General features: G+C 37.1%; 1 protein-coding gene across 1 annotated transcript; it reads left to right on the top strand.

Annotated features, from left to right (window-relative positions):
* Positions 1–581: 581 nt before the first annotated feature.
* On the top strand, positions 582–20,119 carry LOC128998964 (trypsin-2-like). The gene is made up of 6 exons (XM_054425324.1): positions 582–792; positions 4,862–4,913; positions 11,174–11,265; positions 17,851–18,083; positions 19,582–19,738; positions 19,982–20,119. The coding sequence occupies exons 1-6, from the start codon at positions 643–645 to the stop codon at positions 20,117–20,119; spliced, it is 822 nt and encodes a 273-aa protein (XP_054281299.1). The 5' UTR covers positions 582–642.
* Positions 20,120–20,942: the final 823 nt, after the last annotated feature.

Here is a 20,942-nt window from a genome sequence, read left to right as displayed (position 1 = left end):
CAAAAGCAGGAGTGTTGTATAAGAGCTCCGCTTCGCTCCGCTCAATAAATTGTTGTAGCTTGCTTGTCTATATACACATTTTAATGACATTTTGTTTATTTCATACTAAGGCTGGTAGGTTTGCTGCAGCGGGGGTATTTTTCTAGTATTCGTGATTATGTGGAACTAGGTGAAACCCGTCGAAATCGACGGTTACTTTCAAGGATCACAATAATTCTTCTAACTGCAATAAATAGAGTTCTAACAACTCATGACGCAAAATATCTTGACATTTGACAAATTTCACTACTGAAGTAAGATTTATTCAACAGCTGGGTTAGTAAATTTTCTTTATAAGAAATGCATTGGGATTTTGATAGCCTTTGGGGCAAAGCCCGAGGAATTTTATTACAGGAATTGGTGAAAGGAGGCGTGTACACAAAAAATACATAATTTTGACACATCGTTTGTAAAAATCTGTCTATTATTAACGGAGGAGTAGTGTTTCGTAGAAATTGCCTTCACGTATACATTTCTCTCCGTAGTCTGAGCAGCTGATACAGTTTAACAAACAAAATGTTGGTCAAGATCACGTTATGTGTTCTAGTTTGTTTTAGTTGCTTACCAAACTATAAAACTTCTCGTTTCATTCCTGATGTGAATATGACTGCCCCTTTTACTGTGATAGTGTTGTGCAACAACAGCAAGTACTTCTGCTCTGGGGTTGTAGTAGATCTGTTATGGGTGTTAACCGCCGCTCACTGCTTTCACGACTTGGTGGGGAAACTAACAGAAAACGACAGTTCGGTTATGGTACTACTAAATTATATTTTGAGTAATTTTAGATTAGACCTAAATCAAAAGTAGCGAATCAGTAGTTCCAATTTGTACACAATATTAAGCAAACATTTTCAGAGTGAAAATAAACTCCTGAATTGCAATGTAAAATTAGCTGAAATGTATCAATATTAAAAAATTGCACACGAGTTGTTAAAACAATGATCCACATATTAAATTAAAACAAAACTAATGTTTCCCTAAAACAACCTAAAGAAAAACATGGAGACGACCTCTTTCTAAGACCTGCAAAATTCAGTGTATGATCTCAGCACCTTATTAGCTCTCTCAACCTTCAGTGTATGACCCATGCACCCTAACTCCCCCGTCTTTCTGTCACACACCTTGACTCTTTCGACCTTCCCAGTGTATGATACATGCATCTTAACTTCACCGTCTTTCTGTGTACGAATAAAACACTTTGACTCTCTCGACCTTTAGTGTATGGTACATGCATCTTAACTCCACTGTCTTTCTGTGTACGAATCATACACCTTGACTCTCTCGACCTTCAGTGTATGATACATGCATCTTAACTTCACCGTCTTTCTGTGTACGAATAAAACACTTTGACTCTCTCGACCTTTAGTGTATGATACATGCATCTTAACTCCACTGTCTTTCTGTGTACGAATCATACACCTTGACTATCTCGACCTTCAGTGTATGATACATGCACCTTAACTTCCCCGTCTTTCTGTGCACGAATCATACACCTTGACTCTCTCGACCTTCAGTGTATGATACATGCACCTTAACTTCCCCGTCTTTCTGTGCACGAATCATACACCTTGACTCTCTCGACCTTCAGTGTATGATACATGCACCTTAACTTCCCCGTCTTTCTGTGCACGAATCATACACCTTGACTCTCTCGACCTTCAGTGTATGATACATGCATCTTAACTTCACCGTCTTTCTGTGTACGAATAAAACACTTTGACTCTCTCGACCTTTAGTGTATGATACATGCATCTTAACTCCACTGTCTTTCTGTGTACGAATCATACACCTTGACTATCTCGACCTTCAGTGTATGATACATGCACCTTAACTTCCCCGTCTTTCTGTGCACGAATCATACACCTTGACTCTCTCGACCTTCAGTGTATGATACATGCACCTTAACTTCCTCGTCTTTCTGTGTGACTGGGACGGGTGGCGTCGTCATGTAATCCAGCTACTAGGAGGTCACAAATTGTCGATATTTATAGGCATGTACTAAGCATGTGATACTCCCTGGTGTGGATTAACGTCCGCACTAGTGAGTACTACGACTATCCGCAGTACCATCCTGATAATTAGACCAATTCGTATATACCAAGGCAAAAATGTGGTTCGGATTCCACTATAAACTGTAGGTCCCTTAGTTGCCATTAGCTGTATGGGCTATTAATTAACAACTGTGTCAAAGGAATATGTCGGCCTTAGTCGCTAACAAGACTACAAGATCGCGCCACTCATCCTACACTCATCTCCATTCATAATTGGCTTAAAATACCTACTTTGTATGGTCGCCATTTCATTGAACAGTAACAGTAACAGTAAAACACCTTGACGCTCTCGACCTTCAGTGTATGATACATGCATCTTAACTCCACTGCCTTTCTGTGTACGAATCATACACCTTGACTCTCTCGACCTTCAGTGTATGATACATGCATTTAGGTCTGGCAACTATCGGTCTGGCAACTATGTAACTTCACCATCTTTCTGTGTACGATCCATACACCTTGGCTCTCTCTACCTTCAGTGTTCGACCCACGCACCTTAACTCTCCCGTATTTCTGTATACGAATCATACACATTAACTCTCTTGACCTTCAGTGTATGACACATGCATCTTAACTTCACCTTCTTTCTGTGTATTAATCATATACCTTGACTCCCTCGATCTTCAGTGTATGATTCATGCCTCTTAACTTCCCCGTCTTTCTGTGTACGAATCATACACCTTGACTCTCTTGACCTTCAGTGTACGATCGATGGACTATACTTCTCTCGACATTCAGAGTATGGTCTATGTAACTTAGCTCTCACGACCTTCTATGTATATTCCATGCACTTTAACTCTCTCGACCTCCAGTGAATGCCCGATGCACCTTATCTCTCCCTCTCCTGGCATACAGTGGATGATCTATGCAGTTCTCTCAACCTATAGTGTACCTTTGCTCTCTCAACATTCAGATTACGATCTATGAATATTTCGCTCTCTCCACCTTCAGTAAAACTGAATAGGCAATCGTCCCGGGCTATGTTTTGTTATAAGACCTACTGTAATAGCAGCTTGTTCTATGCGCCTTATCTCTCTTAAGATTTACTGTTTGGTCCATGAAACACATAACTCTCTCAGTCTTCAGTTTATGATATATGTACCTCTGCTCTCTCCACCTTCAGTCTAGGCCCGCCGCACATTGGAGCGAGGCGAGGTGCAGGCTAGGTGCAGGTGAGGTACAGGCGAGGCGCGGCTATTCTGCAATACACGTGTTTATATGGAGCACCGCACATTGAGCCTCTGTCAGGCCTCCGTGGCGTTGTAGTTGGAATACACCTCGTGTAGTTGTAGTTTTCCTGCACCTCGCTCGCGCTTGCGTTGGTTTTCTAGTGTTTTGTGAGTGAAAGAGTGAAAGATATAGTAATGTAGCATTTAATTCAGATGGCTATATTTTGCTGAGAATTGCACTCCTTTCCATTAATGTCACTTTCAATCAACTTATGGATATCGTCAAACTGTTGTTTGTTCACACGAAAATATTCTCTAAAAGACCGGTCTGGTAGTTCAATAGTTAAAAAATACTCTCCGTGGCTTGATATTTTTTCGTGTGCGGTAATCACATTTACCAAAACGGTTTTTACATTTTTTGGTTAGCGAATAGAATAGAGTAAAACTAAATTTTAAACTCACAATCAGAATCACCAAAGGTCCGAAAAATCTTCCTCCTACTCGCGACAGAAGGGCCAAAGCTAGGAAACCTCTGTCCCGCCTCGCTTCAATGTGCGGTGACACGAAAAAGTCTTCGCTCCAGCCTGCACCTAGCCTGCATCTCGCCTGCACCTCGCCTCGCTTCAATGTGCGGCAGGCCAATGCACCTCAGCCCTCCACCTTCAGTGAATGATATATGCACCTTACCTCTCTTGACCTTTGTATGATCCATGCACCTAAGCTCTTTCGACTATCTGTATAAAATCCATGCATCTTAGCTCCCTTGACATTTAATGTAAGATCCCTGCACTTAAGCTCATATCGTCCTTATCATAATCTTTGCAATATAGCACTCTCATACTTCATTATAGGTACTATGATATGAATCTCACCTCTCTCGGCCGTCAATGTTTGATGTATGCACTTCTTCGTCTTTCTAAGTGCGAATCGTACACCTTGACTGTCTCGACCTTCAGTGTACGATCCATGGACTATACCTCTCTCGACATTCAGTGTATGATCCATGTAACTTATCTCTCTTCACCTATGTGCATGCACCTATGATCTCTTAACCTTAAATGTATGATGTATGCACCTCAGGTCTCTCCACTTTCAGCGTATGATCCATGCATCTTAACTATTATTATATCAAATAAGCAATGATGTGAAATATATAATATGCATGTATCAAGTTTTGTTTAAAACTTAATTATGAAAATGTAAACAAGTTATTTATAAGTTGAGAATCTGCTATGGCAATCCAAATTATATAATTTAATACCTACTATTGAAATGGTGACCATACAAAAACGATGGTTAAAATTGAATAACATAAGTGTAAATCTTTTCTATAATTGTTTTCAAGAATATTAAAATATCCGAAATTATGATAAATTGTATAGTCTTTACAACAGCAAAACGTTTGAGGATAGTTATGACAACGATTACTTGTATAATATTATCTCCAGGTGTCCCGTCAATCTTTTCCCCTATTTTTTTTATATTGAGATAATGCTGTGTAGCTACTTGGAAAACTTACTTGAAATAACTACCGGTATCAATAATTATATCAAACTTTCCGTCACTATGAACTACATTTTGAATTATGTACTGACTTTTCAGATTATTGCTGGGACTGAAAGATTAAGTGATGCCGTTGTAGATATAGAATCAGGTAAGTATCTACGTAAATCGTATAACATGTATTCAACATCGTAATAGGCCTACCAATTATTTTAGCAAATTTCCCATTAGTGAATAAACTATTTAAAAACTCACACTAGTTCATTTAAATTGGTTTGTAGTTCTAAACAAATCCTGAAAAATATATATATATATAGTTTAATTTGTGTGTCCATGTGTATATGTGTGCCTGTTGGATCTTAACAACTCCCGTACTAGTAATCCCAATCGATGAAATTTGGTACAAACGTATAAACTTACCTTTATTCAAACGAGTTCGCGAATCAGCACGATATGACAATGGAAACAGGATTTTTTTTTGGGGGGGGGGGTTATGGGGGAAAAATGCGGGTTTCCATTTTGGACCCTTAAAACATAAAACTTTGTAAATTCTTCGAAAACCATTTTGTAAATAGCAAACCTGAGGAATAAATCTGAAACTTGTATGATTTAATTGGAAATTACTAATATGATAAAAAAATCTAATACAGTATATAATAATAAAATAAAATAAGTAAGAGTTAAGTTCAAGCTACCCTATGTTTTTGCAGATTTTATGAACACATAAAATTATGACATAACACTTTTGACTATAATGATGCAACTACTTTTGTTGATTACTATTTCATTTTTTTCTTCCTATCCAGCAAAAAAAAAATTGTAAAAATATAACTTCTTTTCTAAAAATGATTACCTATTTGCAACAATCTGGGATCAAATAGTATCTAAGAGTTATCATACTACATTCAGCTAACTTTAAAGTCAATCGGACTACGTTGTCCCATTATGCGTTACAAAGAATAATCTGCTTGTAATCAAGTAAACCGCTTGGTGATCTAACGATTGGGGACAATGATAAGCATTGGGCGCCATTTTAACTACGGCAGGTGTCCTTTCAGTAGCTAGCAGGAAGCGAAGAATTCATATGTCTTGACGTGTAATAGAAAATTAACTAACTTGCCTAATAACTATGTCGTTGGTTCCTGTGGATAAATTCCTTTAAATTAGTCTCCTCAAGTTTACTAGGTGTGCAGTGCTGTACACCGAGGTGTACACTCTGCAATACTGAGCCGAGAAACCATATTATGTAATCCAGTAATCGTAATCCAATATTTTTGAGAAATGTAACCATGAATTCTTTGTTCCCAATTGACTTGGACTTACAAATATAAGATGTCTATTTACAGTATCCAAGGTCAATGGTACAGCTGGTTCAAGTCAATAGGATATCAACTTGGTGTATCTAAAGTCAACTGTGCATATGGTTCTCATAAATAATGGAAGTTATCCTTAGGCGGGTTACACACCGGTATCGCAGACATAATGTTGCCGATATTTATGATGTCGCGGGCATAATGTCTGCGACATATAATAAAATACAACCATGGGAAGAGGCACGTGCTGGCGACATGAAAGGGAAGGAATCACAACATTCATCAGTTTAAATAATGTCATCGTCAGAAGAAGATAATGCGTTGTTGCTGTTGTTCTTTCTACAAAATATTAAAGATAACTTCATGGTAATTTTTCCAAAATACATTGTAATTAATTGTATTACAGTACTTACGTAATTTCCTTATGGTGTCAATTGAAGTATTATAGTATCACAATACTACATTTCACACCATAAGGCAATTAAGTAAGTAAAAAAGAGCCAAAACTACTAGAAACGTGTTGTGCGCATGCGTGGGCCCAAGAGACAAGAGACATGTCTGTCCAAACACCGACTTAGCAGTATCATACACCTGGTTCACTTAAACGTACCGTACTTACTTATAAGTAGGATGTCTTGCCCACTCACATGGCAATCGAACCCCTAGGTGGTATTTTTTGGCCTCGCCAACTAAATGCCTTCACTTCTTTCAATTCTTTTGGACACTTCATCTCTAATCATGTTTGGATTGCCGAGGAGGCCTTCTTCCAATTAGGGGTTTCTTTCCTCATCTGCTTTATCAGTGCAGTATAATTAGTACATCTGGCTTACATAATTGGGATGCCTATTTGCAGTATCTAAAATCAATTGTGCTTTAATTGGTTATTTATTTTGTTGTATTTAATGCTCAACGTTATTAATCCGAATATTCTGTATTAGTAATGTGCTTGAATAAATTGAGTGTCAATAAACATATGTTATGAGTCTTTATTTACGCTTTTATCGTTATTATGCAAGCCGTCAGCTGAATTTTTATTCCAGGATTAGTTTTGCCAATAGTGTCATTTGGAGGCTTCTGATTTTTTTTTTTTTAAGAGGTTGGCGGCCTCTTTTAACCTTGCATTTGCCCGTCCACATAGACTACAGATCTGTGCGTGGAACGTATCCAGCAAAGCAAGGGGTGAGCCGGTACAGTACAAAGGTGAACTGTACTGATAAAAGTTAGTGGCAGTGACCAGGATCCGAACCCACGACACTACTGCCTTGGGCCCGAAGTCCGCGACGCAACCGACTGAGCCACCGACTCACCAACAGATTGGCTTCTAAGAGATTGGCTTCTAGATTGGCTTAGTTTCTGATTGGCTGAGGAAACACCATTAGCGCAACGAAACGATGGGATGACATCGGCCTTGGTGGTCTAGTGGATAGCGTGCCGAACTGGTTATCTGATGTTACCTGCTTCTAATCTCACTGATAGCATTAACTTTTTGTCTTAGATTTTTTCATTATCAGGAAGTTTGGTTAGTTTAGTTTGGTTATGACAGTTTAGTTATATAATAAAAAAAAATAAAAAAATTGAGGCATTTATATTTTATTTTATGATCAGAACTATTTGTTTTATTAGTAAACCTTCATTATAGTCAATCAGAAGCAACCAAATAACCAAATGACACTGCTGGCAAAACTAATCCTGAAATAAAGATTGTGCAAACACATGACATGGTGACTAATCATACTTACTTCATACTTCTTCCCTTCATCTTTGACCAGTGATACTGGATAGATGGCGTCAGTAATACTTTTAAAACTAATATTTAGGAACTGTACAGAACAATAATTTAAATATTAAAAAAAAAAACTGTACACTATTTACACTTTTTGTGTTGTATGTTTGGCGGCAGGTCTTTACCAAGCTAGGCTTTAGATATTTTGGGTCTCTGCTTTATAATACTCCTCAATGGAGTAGAAAGGAATTTTCTTCAACTATCGTTCCACCCGAGTCCTGAACTTCCCGACCTCCAGATTTCTCACACTAGTTGGGAGCGTGTTGAAGAGTTTTAGTGCCAGGACTGGGAAGCATTCCTTCTTTCTACTCAGCCTACAATAAGGGATATCAATCTTTTCCCTCCCTCGGGTGTATACGGGTGCAGGTCCCCTCTCATAGTAAGTGAAGATAGGTTTTCCTTGACATAAAGTAGGCTAAGTAGAATGTATTGGCTAAACACGGTGCAGACTTCGAGTTTTATAAATATAGGTTTGCAGTGGTCTAGAAAACCAGCCGAGTCTATGATTCTCAAGGCTTTTTTCTGCTCGAGTAGGATATTATTGCATCCCGATACGTGTCCCCACCATGGCCCCCACATTTAATTGTGGGCCCTGTTACCAGGATCTGGCTCGGGCCCCCTACTAACCGGGTGGTCGGGGGGGTATGGAATACCCCCCAGCCTAGAGGGGGGTCCGGGGGTTCTCCCCCGGAAAAATTTTGAAAATGTCATGTATTTTAGTGAGTTTTTAAGGCAATCTAGGTATTAAATTTGTGAGTGGTAAATGGCACTTTTGCAGCCTTTTTTAAGGAAGAAAAGAGTTCTTCAATGAGTTTTATAAGACTTAAAATTACAGGAATTCAGCAATTAAAACTATTATATCAATACACAAAAGCTCCATATTAATATTTTGCCTATTAATATTTTGTCTTTTTTATTTCCCTGTAAAAGGGTTTGGCTATCTTAACTGCTATAATTGTACTTTGTAATATGGAGTAGAAAAAAAACTTACGTAAATCGAGTTTAACAGCTTACACCAATGAAATCATATTTTATTCAGTGACAATTTTCATAAAGAATTTTAACAATACTACATTTTTTGGGATTGGAAGTTTGAGCTGCCGAACTTGCGCGAGTAGTCACGGAGAAAAACGAATGTGCACGAGTAATGCCGAGAATGACCGATGCTGTCGATGCCGGTGCTATCCAATCCATGCTTTAGTACAGTATTATACCGAGCGAATTGGGAAGAAAACTTAGGTCAAAATTATTACAATCTTACTAATATTATCTTTCATAGGCCTATTTTTAAAACTCAAAAAGTAAATAATTTTTAAGTTTGTGTCAAATAACCTAGATTGCAATTATTAATTGAAATATTCCATACATAAAAGTGCAACCGAAGAGGGACCAAATGTTGATAAAACGGGACAAATAAGCGTCCCAAGAGGATTTGTCGGGACGGACCAGTCCCCCTAAAACGGGACGCCTGGTCACCTTAGCTATGGTACATAGTACATGTCAATTTTTCAATGCTTTACAAATTTTATTTTAACTTATAACTATAAGGATTCATTCTTGAAACTATCAGTTCAATTATAAAACCAAACGTTGTTTATTATGGGGGGAATGAGGTAGGAGTGCCTAGGCGCCTGGCGGGAGGAAGGGGTAGAGGGAGTTTGTGGAGCCGGCCACTGGGGCCCGAGCTTGCTGTTCTGCTGTTGTATAGTACATACGCACCTATAGTATTTAAATGTAAACTACCTTAAAATCTAGAATTAATACATTTTAAATTATTTAACTTTGTTTTTTGTAAAATATATATTATTTTTATCTTCAATTTATGATCTGCTGTAAAGTGATCTTCAATGGGGAAAAAAGAAAAAAAGAAAAAAATGGGTAGGCCCGGGCCCCCTGAGGCCCGGGCCCTGTGACCAGAGTTGCACCAGCCCCACCCTTGTGGGGGCCATGGTCCCCACAGCTGAAGCCCATACATAATATGACTGTGAAACTGAAACAGTGCATAATATATCATTAATAGGTGCCCCTTAGATAGTAGTGGCTTTAGGCGCCTGAGGAGACGTGTTACTTTTGCTAGTTTTAGGCAGATGTTAGCCGTGTGACTGTTCCAGCTTAATTTAGCATCAAGGGTAAAACCCAGTAACTTTACTTCCGGAGAAGTTGATGATTGGCTTAAAATGAGGCTACATACAATTTCTTGTGTCTTATCTTCGTTTAAGCTCAGCTTATTGTCGAGGAACCACTGTTTGGCCTCAACACATTTTCCTGTTACCGATTCCTGGGCCAAGTCAGGTGTTTTGCCTCTTGCAAAAAAGGTGGTGTCGTCTGCGAATAGTAGTACTGTATGACTCCCTGCACACCTAGGTCATTAATCAAGACCAAGAAGAGAAACGGTCCAATGACCGAACCTTTGGGCACTCCATGGTTGACGGGTTGAGGGGAAGAGTTCACTCCATTCAGGGTGAGGATTTGTTTCCTATGTGCCAGGTAGGATGCGAAGGTGGAAAGCACCTCACCACAGACTCCGTAAGCTTTCAGTTTTTCGACAAGCAGGGCATGAGGGACGCAGTCGAAAGCTTTGCTTAGGTCCGCGAGAGCCAGAGCCAGAGATTCATTAGCCTCGAAAGCCATCAACCAATAAGGTCCATTTTGAATTTCTAAAAATACAAACTAGCTGTTACCTTTGACTATCAATACAACAGTATCCAATAGTCAATGCTGTTACCCACGGGCTTCATCCCGTTTGGCTTCATAAGTATTAATAAAACTATTGACTGGTTAAGTTAAGCTCAAATAAACAAAACAGAATACAGTAATACAAACAAATAATCGCACCTGATTTTAATAGGGTAAAAAAATTGAAAGAATAACATACAGATAAGTACGGCTGAGGTATTTTTTACATTATGTACTTGGAAAGCTATCTTTTAGAAAGGAATTATGACCTTAAAGGACAATTTATGAAATAATGGATTTTTGCGTAAGGTTTCTCGTCATGACGAACATTTTAAGTATATGGTTTATGGGGGTGTGACTTGTAGTTTTCTCACAAGTTCATGGGTACCTTGGGATTTATATATGGGTTCATGTAGGGGGAACCCTTGTTGTCCGATTTGTACAATTTTAGATTAATGCCTTAACATAGTTGGTTATACTATGACTGTGCTACCTTTCATCCGGGCTGCTTCAGCCGTCCTGGAGGAGTATTTGAAAAACAAAAGCAAGGGTGCGGTATAAGAGCTTCGCTCACTCCGCTCTATAATTTCATAAAAACCCATTGTGGATTTTATGTTTTTACGTGTGTTTGTCTTTCAGGAAAAGCTCAAATCAGAAGAAGCAAGAGAGTTGTGATATACGATTTGTACAGTTGGGATCAGAACTTTGTCAATGACATTGCTCTTATTGAGGTACGAAATTAAATCTTTCGAAGCCATCTTATATTATCAAGGTAATACAGTCACATTGGTGATCGTCGTTTAAGGCTATTAACCAGATAAAAATAAAGACATGTGGCATATGACACATCAAAATGAAGCTTAGAGTGTGTAGATTTTCCTAAGTATTGTTATGAATGATTCCCAAAGAGGGCTCTGCCCCACTGGCCAATCTTCGAAGAGCTATGCCTTATATTCTTTGAAGGTTAATTATTTAATGATTAAATTAAAAATAGCTGGTTGATGCATTTAACTGGTGTTAGCTTATTTACTTGAAAGTGTTTGTTAGAGCTATATTTACATGGTGGGAATGTGTGAGTGTTTTTTTTAGTAAGATGGTTATATTTAGGTAAAGAAAAAACCTTGTAGTAAAAACCTTGTAGAATTCTGCTCATAGTTTTCTTTATAGTCTATATAATAAGCAACAGTTAAAGAGGTTTGGATACAATTTTATAATTAGGGTAGAATAACCTTTTTATGTGCCTATTATATATATAGATATACATATATACATTCTTTTAAACATTGTAAGAGACATGGCATCGATGGCATATATTATATAACTTCAAAGTGGGATTTCCGCATGTTTTATGGGAAAAAAGAAAAACGACTAAAATGAATAAGGAATCAAGTAAGGCTTGACATAGATCTTATTTTTAAATTTTTAAAAGTACTGCAGTATCAGTGGCGGTTCTAGGACCTTGTCAAGGGGGGGGGGCTACCGGGGGGTTTGAGGGTTGTGGAGCACCCCCAATAAAGCAAGGGGGTCCGGGGGTCCTCCACCGGGAATTTTTCAAAGCTGTTTGGTGACTTTCTAAAGCCATTTTTAACACCTAAATCCGTGCCCAATTGTTCATAAACGCCCATTTCACCTGTTGTTTGTCATGAGCAAAAATACATATAAAAAATTAAACTGACGATTGCATTAATGAATTTCAAAACACACAGTAGACTACCTACTACTACAGTAGACTACCACAGAAAAACTACTTGATAGTTCAGGGGAGGGGGTTATTAATGTAAAAGGCCACTTTTCGAAAAGGGTGCAAAACCTATAATCGTGCCAAATTGCAGATCTCCAATTAATATAAAAGTTGGTAAACGTGATTTAGACCGATGGACCTGTCGTGGCTATGGAATAAATATAAGGGGGGGAATTGATTTTGGAGAGGAGGAATTTTAATATGGTCCTTTTTATATTCATACCTTGGTGTTAGATCTAATACAATAAACCGCGAATAGTTGCAATACCCTTGCACCCATAGGGTAAAGAAACTGTTATATCCTCGTAAAAGATGTTCACATTTTTATATTAAACTTAAATTTTGAGGGTCAAGGTGTAGGGTTATGACATAACATGTAAAGACTAAAATTTAAAGTAAACTAAGGAAAATACAAAGCATTAATAATATTTGAAAAAGAAAATACTCTGGGAGGAATAAGTAGTGAAAACCATAAAAATGTGTAAGGAATTTACCAATTTTTGAAAGTATGGCATTTTTTGGGGGTGAAGGGGTGTTATTTTCGGGAAATGCTTAAATGGTTTTGTAGAAAACTGAACATGAAAATTCTTTCAAATCTTTGCTAGCTCTTACCGTTTTTGAGTTATAGCCGTTTAAAAAAACGTGTTTTGTCCTTTTCAGATGTCCGCCATTTTGGATTTTTGGGAGGGTTAAAATATAATAATGGTACTTTTGAAAATTTTACGTTAATTTATGATCACGTACTACAATGCGGCAAAATTTAAAGTCTCTAGCACGTTTCTAAATGGTTTAAATGAGCATACCAAAGTCTGAAACTTTCAATGTTATTTCCCACTAGCAGAATACCCGTCCTTCGTACGGGGTTTGCGTATAAGTATAAAATGCCTATTGCAGTTATACTCATGATTTGTGTTTGCATTGGAAGAGGACATGGTTTGAGAAAATTTGATTCTTTTAATTTACGGAAGCTATAGTATAACACATATACCATAGCAATAATGTTCTACCACTACACCTAAACAATAAAAAAGTAAATTTTTGATTATCCGCACAGTATCAAAACATTATTTATTTATATATTTAAAACATAAACTTAACTGTAAACAATCGTACTTTAACAGTTCTCATTGTGCATCACAGCCTTCTGTTGAGGCTTGGTTCAAATTAGCTATGTTGTCATGAATGAAAAATCAAATAATAGTGCTACACCCTGTCGGTGAACCTTATAACTTTTAATAGTATTGAATATCATAGAACAAATTGTGCAATTGAAACAGCTGACAAAATCCTTTAATCCCTTTTAAATATGGATACTCATAAGGTTAACATTGGAAACTCCAGAGCCACTGGAGCGGAGCCCGAAAGGATTTTTGAGATAAGAATATGTCTATATGTTAATCGGGAATGTGAGCTATCATCATACCAAATTTCAACTCAATCCGACCAGTAGTTAAAGCGTGATTGAACTTCAAACAAACAAACAAACAAATAAACAAACACACAAACTTTCACATTTATAATATTACTAGCTGTAACCCGCGGGCTTTGCCCCGTTTAACTTCTTAATTTTCAAGATTATCTCGTTCGCATGGCTCAATCACGTCCTGGTTGAAGTTTGTTCGCTACGCTCACTCACCTTTAGGTTGGAGCTCGTTCGCTGAGCTCACTTGCCTTCAGGTTAGCTCGTTCGCTACGCTAACTCGCCTCCAGGTTGAAGTTCGTTCGCTACGCTCACTCACCTTAGTAAGATAATATAAGATAAGAATAACATGGGAGGGGAATTCAAAATTTTTTGGAAGGGTTAGTTCTTAATATGCTCGAAACGGCATTTTATTCCCCGCATGCTTATTCTCCATAAGATTAACATGGGTAATATTTTTAATCCATGAAGAAGGTTTAATTGGGGAAAATGGGGATTTTAAACCCAAGGTGCTTATTGCCGAAAAAACTGCAAAATTTCATAATTATAGCTTTTATATAAGTGGGTAAGTGGGTCCCCAAAGTCCAAAGACACAACTATCAAAATGGGGTTTTTTTTCAAGGGGTTAGAGTGAAGATAGGCGAAAGACGTAATGGAACCAAATGTACACAAAGTAGTATACGAAAAATTTATTTTTTAATTGAAGGGAATCTTCAAATTCGGGATTTTTGATTTAAACTAAAATCATAACCCAAACTTTGATGGTTTTGTAGGGTGAGTAAAAATAATAAAATTGGCTGAGAATAAACTTCGACATATGTTAAAAGAAATTAAAAGTCAAACTTGCCCAAAACGTTTTTAACCTTCTACGGGGCAGCCAACACCACCCAAAACAGGAAAAGTAAGGTAAAACTTCGGGTTCAAGTCTGAATTTTGATGTGAAGGAGTGAAGATAGAAAAGCATGTTAAAATACCAAGCTGTAGATCGTTGAAATTAGCGACTGGAAGTGCTCTCTGTTCTTCGATCAAACCGATAGTTGAGCCGTAACAGACATTTAAACAAAGAAATATGAGGAACAAATCCCAAAATGTGAAGTTTAGAGGAATATATAAGGGAGAAGGAGTGGAGACAGGGAAAACTTTAAGTTTTAGCTCGTCTGAATCTAAATGCAGTAAGTGCTCTCGGTTTTTCGTATAGACCATAGGTTTGACCGCAACGGGCGTTAAAAAAACCACTTTATTATAATTTTCTAAAATCTAAAATTTTGAATTTTGTTGGAGGGTTGAAATCCGAAAATGTCGCTTTAGGCAACTGTCCTGGCGATTTGAGACTAAGATCTAAAATCGTGCTAAGTTTCAACCCCTAAGGTATTCCGAAAACTTATTTTTAATGGTGCTCTCCGTTTCTTGATTAGAGCTACGGTTGAGCCGCAACAGACGTTTAAACAAAGAAACGTGAAGAAAAAATACCAAAATTTGATGTTTACAGCGAAATATAAGGGTGAAGGGTTGGAGATATAAAAAATATGTTACAAAATTGTAGCTTGTTTATAAATCTAAATACAGTAAGTGTTCTCAGTTTTTTTATTAGACCAACGGTTTAGCCACAACAAGCGAATTTTCTAATATCCGCCATTTTGAATTTTTTTGGGAGGGTTGAAATTTGAAAATTTCACATTTGGCAATTTTATGGGTGTTTTGGGACCAATACCTATAGTATAAGTTTTAAGTAAGTTTTATAATAAGTCTATAACTTTTGTACGAAACTTCTAGCTAACCTAGAAGTGTGTAAACATTGACCTACTTATTTCAAAATCTAAAACATGGGAAATAGATACAGACAGCAAGTATTATAGATTCAGAAACTAATCAAAACAAACGTTGTACTGAATGTGATATTACTTTCAAAAGTCATGCAAAATTCCTCAATCACTTGATCAAAGACCATTCTAAAAAATGTTATGATTCATTGACAACTCTTAGTCCACCTAAACACCCCGAATGCAGACCTCCCGATTATCTTTCAAAATATTTTGAAGTAAATCCAATACAATCCTCTGAAGATCAAGTACCATCTATATGGTTGCCTCGCTGGGAATATGATGACCTTATAAATGAGGCAATCCGATGCGATAGATCTTTAAAGAACAAGTGTAAAAAACTTGATACAAATGAACAAAAACAGTTTACAGAAACTTATTTCAACAGACTTGTTCAATGTGGAAAAATAAAAGATGCATCAAGAGTAGTAAACCAAAATATGGTAGGAGGAATCCTTAATTCTAACGATTATATTGGCGAATCCAACACTACAGTTTATGAATTATTAAAAGAAAAACATCCAGATCCAATAATTCCAAACAAAGATTTACTAAAACTACCTGAAACCATGAGTGAAGTTCCCAAACTAGAAAACACAGAAATAACAGCAGAGCATGTTGAGAAAGTAGCAAGACAACTTCATGGAAGTGGCGGGCCAGGAGGAAGCTCCTCAGAAAATTGGACGGATTTCTTGTTAAGACATGGAAAGAAAAGTGCGCTGCTGAGATCTTCAATAGCCTCTTTAGCCATGAAAATGAATGGAGAAATAATACCTTGGTATAAAATAAGAGCCTTAATGGCAAATAGATTGATAGCCATTGACAAATGTCCCGGAGTGCGACCAATCGGAATTGGAGAATGCCTAAGACGAATCATAGCTAAATGCATGATAGTAGCATTTGGCGATGATGCAAAACATGCTTTAGGTACTAATCAACTATGTGGAGGCCTAAAATCAGGCATAGAGGGAGCAATACATTTTATGCAAAATGTTATGGATGAGAATTTTGATAATACAAATGAATGGTGCATGATATTAATTGATGCTGATAATGCCTTTAATAAAATTAACAGAGCAAATGCATTGTGGCAAGCAAGGCTACATTGGCCAAGAGCTGCCAGATTTATTTACAACACTTATCAATGCAACGCAGACTTGATAATCCCTGGAACTAGTAAAAGACTATTCAGCAAAGAAGGTGTCACCCAAGGTGACCCTTTATCAATGATTTTGTATGGATTAGCAACACTTCCACTAATTCAGGAATTAAAAAGAATGCCAGATGTTTTCCAGACATGGTATGCAGATGATTCATCTTGTCAAGGATCCCTTAATAATGTGATACAATGGTGGCAAAAACTTAAAGAAATAGGTCAAAAATATGGATACTACCCCCAAGCAAAAAAAAACCAAACTAATTTGGAACCATGATTTTGAAATTCCCAAAAAAGCTATGAAACAAATGGAGGGAATGGAAGTGGTTCATGGCAGCAAGTTTTTAGGAGGCTTTATTGGCTGCGAGGAAGAAAAGAAAAAATTTGCAGCAGAAAAGAGCAATGCCTGGACCCAGCGTGTTGAAAATATTGCTGAGATTGCTGAAAAACACCCTCAATCAGCCCATACTGTTGCTACAAAATCATTACAAGCAGAATGGACCTTTTTCCAGAGAGTAGTAAAAGTTGAACCAAAAATGTTCAGTCCAATCCAGCACACTATAAGAACATCACTTTTCCCCAATCTGTTTGGATTACAAGAAGGCCTATGTAAAGAAGAGCATGAATTACTTCATCTAACAGTAAAAAGCGGAGGAATAGGGATGGCTGATCCAGTTATGCAATCAAAACACATATATGAAACTTCAAAAAGAGGGTGCGACGTTCTATTACAATCTCTTGCATTAAAAACCTCTTTTGATTTAGTGAGCATGAAGATACTTTAAAAAAGACATTAAAAATCCATAGAGAACAAAAGAAAACTGAAGAAAACAAATTATTAAATGAAAATGTAAAATGTTTTTCACGACAAAGACAAAATGGGGGTATTCACGTGTGGCATAGCCCAATAGGATTTTCACAACTTTAATATCCCTATACGTTTTTCAAGACTATCAAGTACCTCTCTGCAAAATCTCTGCTCAATTGTTCCAGTATCAGAGTTACACATTTATAATATTAGTAGAATTTTATATATCCGCCAACTTCTTGTTTCCTGTTAAGAATGGAGATGATAGTTCTATAATTAAGGGAGATTTGTAAAGCCATTAGGTTCTATGTCAGTGTTAATTGATAAGTTACCATTAGTTTTGTTTAACTGGTTTCATATTCGTTTTACAGTTGACTAATCAGTTTGAAACATCAGAATGGGTAGTACCAGCAGTGCTCAATGGGTCAGGAGATTCAGAAGTGATATTGGTGCTTCCAAACTCGCATGGTGTCGAGGAAGTAAACTGGCCTTGCAGCAGCTACGGGTATGGCGCGGCCGGCAACATCAAGAGGCAGGACTTGGTAGTCAACAAGCATTGTCACTGCTTTGAGTGGGTGCGGTCGTACAAATCTCCAGTTGACATGTTAGTTTTGGACCTAAAACTTTATAAAACGTATTGATTAAAAAAACCTGGCATTTGCCAATTGATGTAGGATATTACAAAACGTAACGTAAACTTGAAAATAATGTAACAGGACAAGCAACAGTCGAAGTGGAACCGAGTATACACTATACAGGGTGACGATCTTATAACTTTAAAACGAAAAGAGATATCACAACCAGATTTGGCATATCATTACTGGTAATAGTAAGCTATTTTTCTGTGTCCGCAAACCGGACTTCAAATGGACAACCGAGTAAAAAATGGCAGCCGTTGAAATATTTCTTGAATCTGCCTTTTTGAATCTTTAAACCGATGCAATCTTTTACTCAGTTATGACACGCAAATGGGCTGTCTCACTTTTGTTCCGCGGTTGAAGGCTAATTTCTTCACATCACCTTTGTTCCGGGGGTCCGCAGGTAGATTTCGGGACCGGCCGAAACAACGCTTGTGTTCTGCGGACATCTCTCTTGTTTCGCGAGAGAGAGAGGCTGTGATCTCCCTCCCCCTAATCCTCTCTTTCGCCCTCCTCCTAATTATTTCTTTCATTTGGGCTTTAAAACTCGTTAAATTATAATTTTCTCCAAAAATATCAATAATTTAAATAATTTAACCAAACCTATCATAGCCTAGCCTAACCTATGAAAGAAAGAACTAGGAGGAGAGCGAAAGAGAGGATTTGCGGAACAAGAGAGATGTCCGCGTAACAAAATCTACCTGAACCCCGGAACAAAAGTGATGCGAAGAAATTAACCTTCAACCGCGGAACAAAAGCAAAATACGCCTCAAATTTGTGGCATTGCATTTTACTAATAAAGACATTTTTGATTTGATGTGCATATAAACCTATGCGCACATTTTGAATTTTCTTCCGTCTTCAACGGGCACCACCCTGAGGAGGAATAGGGCATTGCAAATATAATGAATCGTTTAACGGCTATAATTTTTGACTTGATATTCCATTTGAGGCCCAGTTTGTGGCATTGTTATAAGTTTAATAAGTCCTTTAATTTGATGTACTTATCATCCTATGCTTACCTTCAAGATTTTCAATTTATTCCCTATTCTATACCCAATAGGCCCTTCATAGCTGACATCCAATTGCCATGGACACACAAAAGTAGCTCACTATTATTACCAGTAATTATATGCTGAATTTGGTTGTGATATATGTTTTAGTTTTAAGTTATGTTTTAGTTATAGAGTCGTCCTATGACTTAATTGTCACTCTGTATATGTTTTCCAATGCTAAAAACCTGATATTTACCATATCAATAAGTTTGTTGTGACCTATCAATAGCCTATAAATCGAGAAATCATCAACGGGTTATACCAAGGCATTAAGTTTAGCTATGAGGAAGAGGTCCACCGCAAACCGGTGTAAAGTGAGGTGGAAATGTAATATATACATAAATGCAACCTCTGAGTGGAGCATGTGCTGGCCTCGTTCTCACTCACTATTAAACCAATCCATTTTCAGATTGAGGCATCGAAATATCTTCATGTGTGACCATTACGACAGTACGACTACGAAAGCCTTGAGTGCCGGGGACAGCGGCAGCCCGTTGGTGTGCAGCGGTGGATTAAGAGCTATCGGTGTTGCAGTCTTCCACTACTCAATCAGAGGGGATTGTATGGTAAGGAGCCACTTACTATAAACTGACCTTTTGTAGTGACTTTTGTAATAGAGTTTACCATAGAGGTAGTATTGTAAGTTTTTATTATATGTAGGTCTGTTGTATGCAGTTGTTATTGTCGTGTTTTCGTCAAGTCTGTGCCACACTAGCCTTTGCACTGACGATTCCTCGATCCCTTTATACGGTGTTTGTTTGTAAACTTGTGTTGATTTTGTCTAATTCAACTTTTTTTTGATTCTACAGATTATGAACGACAGGGAAAGTGTTAATTCTGAGTACATGAGCGTGTTTGTGGACTTGTGTTACTTCGGAGAGTGGTTACATTCTTTGGTGTGGTCATACCCAGTACTCGATGAACTTTGTGCTGTTGTTGATTATTAAACTTATCAAAAATTCTGGTCTCGTATGCATAATTTTCATGATAATTGTAATTTTTGAAAACCTTGACAAAATCTTAGTTTTTAAAGTTTTAGTGACAATTTATCGCACTTGGATGAATTCTTTCTATCAACAACGTAATATTATTTTATATATATATAAGTTTGGTAATTTTTTACCTCTAACCAAGGTGTGCTACTTAATGAAGTGGAAGTTTTTGTCAAATACACATAATTTCAGTACGGTAAATGTACTCTTAAAGTACTCTTCATTGGGAGTGATGTCAGGGTAAAATATTTTAATTAATAATAATAATAATGATAAACAGTCGGTGCAGGTTATCTATATCTATAATATTAAAACAAAACAGTGATTTTTTATTTCACGATTCTGAATCAACCACTCGACGGATTTTCATGAATTTTGTGTTGAAAGAAAGATAATTTTGAGATCTAGGGAATGTCGAAGCCATAATTTTAGTTTTGGGTCCCAGTTTTTTAGAAATTAAGTTTTAATTTTTTAAAAGTCTAGCAGCCGACGCTAAGATTCTAATCTAGCTTTTGGCATAAAATAATTTGCTTAACATAACAGCTGTAACACATTCAGCCTTTGTGACACAAATTCAGCATTTGGATAAAAATGTAAAGACATACATAGGATTGACATATTTATACTATGTGTAATGCTAATCATTGATACGTTCAATTCTTCTGTAAGAGGATGGTAGATTAATTAAATATACATAGTAAAAAATACTAGGATGTTCAAATTATTTTTTAAATCAATCTTTTTAATCTTCGATTTGTTTTTGAGCAATATAATTTGT

This window comes from Macrosteles quadrilineatus, unplaced genomic scaffold (genome assembly GCF_028750875.1).
Source record: "Macrosteles quadrilineatus isolate MER2022 unplaced genomic scaffold, UCM_ALF_1.0 Scaffold_1__1_contigs__length_201487025, whole genome shotgun sequence".
Lineage (NCBI taxonomy): Eukaryota > Metazoa > Arthropoda > Insecta > Hemiptera > Cicadellidae > Macrosteles > Macrosteles quadrilineatus.
The sequence above is the reverse complement of the archived record's forward strand: the minus strand, read 5'-3'. Positions and strand labels throughout refer to the sequence as shown.